The sequence below is a fragment of the Capsicum annuum genome, chromosome 12 (assembly GCF_002878395.1).
Source record: "Capsicum annuum cultivar UCD-10X-F1 chromosome 12, UCD10Xv1.1, whole genome shotgun sequence".
Classification (NCBI taxonomy): domain Eukaryota; kingdom Viridiplantae; phylum Streptophyta; class Magnoliopsida; order Solanales; family Solanaceae; genus Capsicum; species Capsicum annuum.
The window spans coordinates 219850346-219859457 of record NC_061122.1 but is presented as its reverse complement, the minus strand read 5'-3'; the positions used below and the strand labels follow the sequence as shown (position 1 = coordinate 219859457).

The 9112-nt window shown below is 33.4% G+C and overlaps 1 protein-coding gene and 1 non-coding gene across 4 annotated transcripts; both read left to right on the top strand.

Annotated features, from left to right (window-relative positions):
• The first annotated feature begins 3464 nt into the window (after positions 1 to 3464).
• LOC107853602 (probable LRR receptor-like serine/threonine-protein kinase At2g16250) lies at positions 3465 to 7397 on the top strand. 3 transcript variants are annotated; one of them, XM_047401180.1, is made up of 5 exons: positions 3465 to 5662; positions 5760 to 5885; positions 6001 to 6023; positions 6109 to 6721; positions 6836 to 7397. In XM_047401180.1, the coding sequence occupies exons 1-4, from the start codon at positions 3738 to 3740 to the stop codon at positions 6717 to 6719; spliced, it is 2685 nt and encodes an 894-aa protein (XP_047257136.1). In that variant the 5' UTR covers positions 3465 to 3737; the 3' UTR covers positions 6720 to 6721; positions 6836 to 7397. The 3 variants fall into 3 exon arrangements, with proteins under 3 accessions (XP_047257136.1, XP_047257135.1, XP_016554068.2); XM_016698582.2 differs by having other exon boundaries at positions 3483 to 4227; positions 4516 to 5662; positions 6109 to 7397; XM_047401179.1 differs by having other exon boundaries at positions 3468 to 5662; positions 6109 to 7397.
• Positions 7398 to 8354: 957 nt separating this feature from the next.
• TRNAA-UGC lies at positions 8355 to 8427 on the top strand. The gene has a single exon. It is a non-coding gene; the product is annotated as a tRNA-Ala (tRNA).
• The last annotated feature ends 685 nt before the right edge of the window (positions 8428 to 9112 follow it).

Sequence of the window (9112 nt, the reverse complement as noted above, 5' to 3'; positions counted from 1 at the left end):
TTTTTTCAGGAATAGTCACTCCTTTATGAACGCCAGGTGTTTTGTCTTAAGATAAAATCTCGTTTCATTAAATACATACTTTATTGAGATGTTTATTGTCTCCGAGGATTATTACTAATATTAAGGATACAACGAAAAATTAATTAATTTATTCTTGCACTTTCAAAATAACAAATAAATCGCGATAATTATCTTTATAAATTGCGACAAATAATTTTAGACGAAGAGAATACATTGCCATTTCCCTTCCCCAACCACCACCACACACATTTACAAAAAGATACATAATATTCTTAAACACCAAATGTATTCGTGACACGTATACACATGTAATTAAAAACAGATACGAAATATTCTTGTTTGCAAAAAAATAAGTATGATTAAGCTAGATGTATAAATTAAAATCCATTTTATCACTAAAATTTAATTTTTCTCACAACATATGCCCTTTGTTTATATGTTAAATTTATTGTTTGGTTCATTCTCCCATATAAGAAGTGGTAGTAGAGTAGCTGAAGCAAGCACCATATTGTCGAGTTGGTATGCATCGGTTGATTTTGATTTTATGTATTATTGATTTAATTTATTAATTTTTAATTTATAAACATGCTAAAACGATAATCTAACCAATAGAATATTCATTATCGATTGGTTAATCGATTTTGATTTTTATCGGTTCAATTTTCAGTTTCACCAATAAAAAAACTCCCCAAATTTTTTTTACTTTCTCTTATTTTTGTATGTTTTACATTAACTTCATATATAAAGTCTACACAATTTATAAGAACTAAGACAAGAAATATAAAATCCAGAAGACAATAAGGCATGCATTTAATATATAAAGTAACTATTATATAATTATTGGATTATCCGTTTTGAAAAAAAAATAATAATTTTACTCTAATTACTTCTGTGTCAATAAGTAAAAGAGAAAAGTAAAAACCTTAAAAATGAAAACCATTTTACTCTTTACTTATGTATAGAAAAGTCTGATCACGTTGTGTCAATTAAGAAATAAAAAACTTCAAAATAAAATAATTTTAAAAAATTAAATAAAATTGTTGCAATAAGAAATTGTGTGCTAATGCACTGCAGCTCAACAAGTCCTTTCTTAATCAGTTGAGTCATATTGGACATTTTGATCACTTTTTTGAATATTGATAGGTGAATGTTGTTTTTTAGTAGAATATTAATGCTATTTGTTTTCAAATTATTGAGCTAATCCCTTTATCCAATGAGATACAATAAACAAAGGGCGAAAACTCCTAAATTAGTAAGACTAGAAATTTCAAGGTCAATGTATTAGGTAGAACATGCCTCTTGTGTCATTTTTCCTCAGAAATTCTTATTTTTGTAACCTAAAAATCCTCAAAAAGATGCAGAGTGTTATTCTTATAAAGTTAACCTTACTAATCATATTATTGTTGAAAAAAAATGTCGTTATTTCAACATTAATAATGATAGGATTTATATATCATACGCTGGGATTTAAGAGGAGGACAAGCTAATCGATTAATAAGCAGCTAATTAGCACCTTCTTAGCTACAAACTTCATTGCTAATTCATCACTAATTTACTCGTAGCTAACAATTTTTGTAATAATCCATGGCTAAATAGGATTAGCAGCATATTTTATCGTTTAGTTGCAAAATTTGTCTGTCATTAATTTCAATTTTTTTTCAACTTCATTAAAGAGTTTAAATTATATTTCAATGTAAAAAGAATTATACAATTAGATTATTTTTACCTGTTAAAATGGATAACCGATATTTATTTTCAAACTCTGAAGAAAATGATTAGCAGATTAATTATTAGATAAGACAGCCTAACTATAGGTGACTATTTATATTATATTCATGGCACTTATTACAGAAACTTTGACTAAAGAGTAAGATTTTCTCCATTTAAGCATTTAATTAATAGCATATTATATTATATATGTTTCCATTCTCTCAAATTGCAATGGAATCAACTAAATTAATTATCAATTATACTGAATTTAGCTATAACTAGATCCCAAAACAAATTTAAAAAAAACTTGCAATTTCTAACAACACCGTCAACGGGTTATCTTTAACTAAAATAAGAAAAAAAAGATCAAGATAGGCTTATAATATATCGTATAAATCAACCTTAAAAAAATATACAATTTTTATTTAATCATATTATATGTCTATGGGAACGAAAAACTCTTATTTATTGATTTGATGTAAACACCATCAGCATCAGCGGTAATGGTTGATCTCAATTTCACCTTGTGTAAATTGACTTAAATAGAATTAGGTTATCTTTTGCATCTGATTTTCAGAAAATCCACCTTAAGCTTAACAAGTGTCTTCGCTTTGGGTATAGCCTTGATATTTTTTTTAACATCTGAAGACGCTGATAATATACCTAGTGTAATTTTATATATTTACATGAAGCTTTAATTTACCCGTACCTTATGAAGAAACACGAAGAAGCTTTAATGTGGCAGTTGAAAATTCTATTTTCACAATTAATGCCTTTGTGGAAAAAAAATCTAGAGTAGGACAAAATATTTTTGCTTATATCATAATGATGCAAACTTCGAAGAAACACGCCTCAAAAGCAAGGTGGGAGAGTCCAAAATTATGCTCTGCATTTGTCCTTGCGGCTCTATTATGATAGATTTTACTTTACTTGTGTAGGTAGTTCTTTTTCAGGTAGTGCTCATTTTTGAGTCAGGTGTCCAGGTACATCAACGGTTATGCGCTAAGCATTGCTACCCTCAGCCAGACTGTCATGGACCACCATCTCAGGCAGGGTGGATACGAAGGGTGATAGGTGACTCTGATATCATTAGGATAACAGTAGGAGAGTCACACCTTAAAAGCTAGCTGTTAAGGTGAAAAAATTCAATGTTACATAAGTCCCACATCAATTTTCGATGTGAGACTTTTTGCAATAGGATCATAACACATTAGGAAAATTTTGACATTGAATGACAAATTGGTCTATTAAATCATAGAAAGAAAAGTCCCAGAGCCCGTTTGGATGAGCTTATTTTTTTTTACTTATATTTATTTGTGCCTTTTTAGCTTAAAATAAAGTGATTTTAAGCACTTTAGAATTTTATCCAAACACTATCAAAAGACTTAAAAGTTATTTTTGACTGAAAAGAACTTAAAATAAGCCCATCCAAATGAGCCCTAATTTATGAAAGTAGCGTTCGATAGATAGACAAGATTGAGAACTATTTCTTTCTTAAATGTCGTATTTAGCTAAATCAAGACACATAAAATAAAATGAAGAGAAATAGAGGAAAGTATATTCTTGTACTATCACTAGTCTTATAAAAATAAGTTACTTTATACAACATCCAATCAAATGCTGTCATAAAAAATAAATGTGTAATTTCAAACACAAAATATTGAGCGGATGAAATAAACGAGAAAAAATAAGTATCAAATACCGAGTGAAAAACAAGAAAAATAAAAATAAAAAATAAAGAGCTGAGATAAATTAGAAATTGGATACGGAATGAAAGGAAGAGGAAAGAAATGAGATGAAACAGGTACCGAACACCGAGCGAAAACCATCAATAAAAGAAAGAGGAAGGAAAGGGGGTATTTGTACTTGCATGACAACTGAAATGGAGATGTATAGTTTCACAACTGTATATTAAAGGAACTTTGAATTGAAACAACTATTGGAAAACAAGAAAATGAAGGCATAATAATTTCACTACACATAGTCCATACACCTAATATCCAACAATGTTACAACATTTCATGGGAACTCAATTCAAAATTTCTCTTCTTTTCTTGTTCTTTTACTCAGCTTTATCTAAGCAAATCCAACTAAATTCCACTTTGGAACACAAAGCTTTACTTGATCTTAGATCATCTTTGGGTATCAAAGCAAAATACTGGCCAAGAAAGTCTGATCCTTGTACAAATTGGACTGGAATTCAATGCAACAATGGCAAAGTTGTAGCTATAAAGTTAACAGGACTAAGAAGAAGTCACCAAGGGAGTTTTTCTCCACAGTTTTCTGTTGATTCTTTAGCCAATTTTACTCACTTGACATCATTCAACTCATCAAGTTTCATTCTTCCAGGGCCAATTCCTGATTGGTTTGGCCAAAAGTTAACTAACCTTAAACAACTTGATCTTAGTTCAAGTTCAATTCTTGGTTCACTTCCAACATCACTTGGGAGTTTGAGTAATCTTGAGTTTCTATCTTTGTTTAACAATTCAATCACAGGTATTGTTCCTATACAACTTGGGAATTTGAGTTCTTTAAGCGTTCTTGATCTTTCTTGGAATTCACTAACAGGTTCAATTCCAAGTTCTTTATCAGATATTGTGAATCTGTCAGTTCTTGATTTGTCTTCAAATTCTTTGTCTGGACCAATTCCTGTTGAATTTGGTTCATTTCTTGGACTTAAGTTCCTTAACTTGTCAAATAACAGTTTGAGTTCTTATATTCCTGCTCAAATTGGTAATCTTACTCAGTTGGTTGAACTTGACCTTGGGTATAATTACTTGTCAGGGTCATTGCCTGAGGGTTTATCAAGATTGAGAAATTTGAGTAAATTGTTAGTTGGAAACAATGAGCTAGAGGGTGCATTGCCTAGTACTTTGTTTTCTTCAAATTTTTCTGCATTGGAGTATGTAAGTCTCAGTTGGAATCGATTCGAAGGCGAAATTCCTGATGTATTGTGGTCATTGTCTGATTTGAGGATTCTTGATATTTCAGGGAACAATTTCACTGGTGTGGTTCCTAGTTTTACCTATTTTAGTGCTACCGGTGCTTTATATAACCTTTCAAATAATCTTTTCTATGGAAATGTAACGTTTGATATTCGGAGTTTTCAGTCGATTGATCTGTCTAACAACTATTTTCAAGGACTAGCACCTGATAAATCTGGTGTCCGAGTTACGGAGAATTGCTTTACAAGGTCATTGAATCAGAGGAGTTTAGAAGATTGTAGTAGATTTTATGATGATAGGGGTCTAGTTTTCTTCAATGACAGAAGCCAAATTCCAGTACAAAGACACTCGAAGAAAGGGCATAAACATTTGCTTATAATGGTTGGCGTTTTTGGTGGAGTTGGTGTTCTTTTGCTTTTGGCATTAGTCATTTTATTGTTTTGGAAGATGTGCTATAGAGGTAATTCAAACCAAAGAGGCATATCGAACGTTAGTCCTGTTGTGGAAGGAGGCAATAATCAGGAACCACCAGTAAAGTTCCCTAGTGATATATCTGGTTCGATCGAATCATTTACTTATGATCAGATACTACAAGCCACAAGCAACTTCAATGAATTAAACCTTATCAAGAATGGTCACACAGGAGATATTTTTCGAGGAATATTAGAAGGCGGTGCCACCGTAGTTATCAAGAAAGTTAATGTTGAGAAAGAAACATACAAGTTGGAGTTGGATTTGTTAAACTGGACAACACACCATAGGCTTGTCCCTTTTTTGGGACATTGCTTAGAGCATGAGAATGAGAAATTCTTGGTCTATAAATATATGCCAAATGGAGATTTATTCAATATGTTGTCCCGGGATACGGATTTAGAAGACGAAAATGGACAGTCTTTGGATTGGATAACAAGATTAAAAATTGCAACAGGTGCTGCAGAAGGTTTAGTTTATTTGCATCATGAGTGTAATCCTCCCCTTGTTCATAGGTATTTGTCTCTTTTCACATTTTTGAATTCTTCTTTTTACATTCAGATAATGTTGTACACCATGCTAATTATGTTCTGCATTTTCTGGTTCTTGAAGAGATGTTCAAGCTAGCAGTATCCTTCTCGACGATAAATTTGAAGTACGACTGGGAAGTTTGAGCTACGTTTGTGCACAGGAAGGTGAAAATCAGAATTTGATGACAAAGTTTTTCCGCACACCAAAGTACGTAATGTTAGAGTCAGTTTTATGTATTTACATTCCACAGATTCTGTATTCTTCTTCTGCATATTGCTTCAATGTTCTAAGACATTATATTTTTCTTCTTAACAATGAACAGGAATCCTGAGGGAGACCTTACTGGTATTTACTACTCTTTTCGTAAAAAGCGCTTAGTGGAATCGAGTTATTTTTCCAGATTTCTCATATTGGCTTTATACATGAACAGGATCTTCTTCATTTCCAAGTTGCAATTATGATGTATACTGTTTCGGGAGGGTTTTACTCGAGCTTGTAACTGGTAATGTCGGCGTAAGCCACTCAGATGATGATGCCTCAACCAAGGAGTGGTTGGACAAACTTCTTCCTTTCATCACTATATGCGAGAAAGAACTAGTGGCCAAGATTGTCGATCCATCTCTAATTATAGACGATGACTTATTGGAAGAGATATGGGCCGTAGCAATAGTAGCCAAAGCATGTCTTAATCCGAGGCCTTCTAGACGTCCTGAAATGAGACGCGTCCTAAAAGCGCTAGAGAACCCTTTCAAGGTTGTTAGGGAGGGAAGTTTCAACTCTAGAAGGCTACGAAATACTTCATCGAGGCGATCCTGGGGTGCTGCTTTTCTTGGTAGTTGGCATCACAGCTCACAAGATAGTACTAATGCTTGTGGCCAAACAAGCAAAGAGGCAGTCATGAGCCTCAAACAGTCAGGAAGAGTGGGATCTCATTCTCATAGCAGTGGGAATGATCATTCATCATCGAATAAGAGATCGTCTAGTGAGATTTTCCCCGAACCTCAGGACACACTAGATATAGAGAGACAAGACACGAGCTAGCCGTCCTGAGCTGTGTTGCTCGGACTCTTCAAAAATGTCGATGGATGCGTGTCGGATCCTCCAAAAATAGCGTATTTCTGAAGGATCCAACACGGGTGCGGCAACATTTTTGGAGAGTCCGAGCAACTTATGTCCTGAGAGTTCTAAAGGTACCTCATCATTTGCATTTAACCTATGCCAAATGCATTTCTGCAGGCCATGGTTTTGTAAGTATCAGGGGCTTTGATTTTTTATTAGATGAGTGATCGTACTATGATCGTTCTGGAGACATGGGCCCCCACGCTACACACAATTAATGTGGTTGGTAAAATCTTTCCCTTCTGCGACCGCCTATCAAATTGGATCGGTATTTTTGAATATGTTGTTACATCATGTTGTTCTTTTTTTCATGAAGGGGAAATGGGGGAAGGATTACTAGGTCGGAAATTGAACCCTCACCAACAAGCTGAAAGTTCAAGTAGTCAACCAACTGAGCTACTAAGATTCCGCTTTGTTACATCATGTACATGTATTCTGTTTACCTCTTCTTTTTGTGTGTTACAAACGTGCTTTGTAAATTTTCAAAAGTTTCCTATGTTCCTTGATTGTATGCAAAAGAGAGATATGCTGATAGAACAAGCATATAACTGTGTCAAGAGTGTACATTATCTATTACAGATTCACATTTTCAATGTCCAATATTTTTTAGATTGCATGAAATGTAGACCTCAAAACTGCTATAGTGTGCTAATCCTTTGCGGCAGAGGCGGAGCCAGGATTTACGTCGGGGTTTAAAATTTGAAGAAAAACTCAACGAAGGGGGCTCAACATCTACAATATGTACCTAAAAATTATTTTAATCATGTATTAATAATATAATTTTTCGTCGAAAGGGGTTCGAACGAGCCCTGATTACTAGGCTGGCTCCGCCTTTGTTTGGGGGCCTAAATAAAGTCTAAGAAACAGTAGATTCACTTGAAAGTTACAAGGAGCGAAGTCTTGTTTTAAATGCATCCGGCAAGTGGCGGATCCAGAATTTAAGTATTGTGGATGTTTGGGAGGTTCAAACACACATATTAACACCTAAAGTTTTAAGGTTCCGTCGGTTAATCAAAACACCCAACTATCTTCTTGATTTCATAAGTGTTTTTTTCCATCTTATATCAATTTTTAGACATTTCTTATATAATTATATCTAGTCGAATTTAACGGGTGTCGGAGCACCACATTTTTGAACCTAGATTTGCCCCTGTTCATTAGCCACGGCCTAGCCACATGTAGTACATGGTGGCTAGTTGAACATCATTCGTTAAAAAATTACACTATGTATATAGAAAATTATACATATAGGTTAAAAATTATTTTTGATACGTATATATTAAATCTTGGACACCCTTAACGAGATTTCTGACTTCATTAGTGCTCAGCAGATTCATCAAAAAATTCAAGACAAAAGCATATGAAAAGTCATATTTTGGTTCTAAAAGTTACTGAACAGAGAAACCTACCACAGGATCATATGAAATATTACAATCATATTATTATTATGATCACTTTAGATTATGAAAACTTTATTACCCAATCTTGAAAGTGATAGCAACTTAATTTCTTTTCTGCAAGAAACATATTGAATGTAAACATAATTGGAGGACGTCAGGGGATGTAGCTCAAATGGTAGAGCGCTCGCTTTGCATGCGAGAGGCACGGGGTTCGATCCCCCGCATCTCCATTTTATTCTTATGTTTTATTTTTGCACAGCCTAATTGACAGTAGTTTCGAACAAATACAGTTAGAGGTCGTTTGGTTGTTTTATTTTTCACAGCCTAATTGAGGTCGTTTGGTAGAGTGTATTAAAATGTTAATGCATGCAGTTAGAGGTCGTTTGGTAGAGTATATTAAAATGTTAATGCATGCATTGGTTTAATGTGTATTAGTAGTACCTTGTTTGGTATACCTTTTTAGTTATACACTCTATTGTGTATTGAAGTGTGTATTACTCATCAGGGGCGGAGCTACATGTGCTGCAGGGTTCATCTGAACTCCCTTCAACGGAAAATTATACTGTTTTAATAGTATTTTTACATGGGTTGAAAATATTTTTAATGCATATATAGTAGATGTTGAACCCTCTTCGATTAGTTTGTAAATTCACTTTTGAACCCCCTCAATGAAAATCCTGGCTCCGCTACTATTACTAATACCTCAAAATCCATGATATTAGTAATGTAATGAATCTAATGCATGCATTAACATGCTTAAAGACCCTATTACCCCTCAAAAAAATTTTCGCATCCTTTCCAACATATATATTAAGGGTATTATGTAAAAGATTTTTTTTTTTAGAAATTATGTAATTCATGTTTTTTTTAATACATCGAACCAAACACTGCATAAGAAAAATACAAGCATAACTA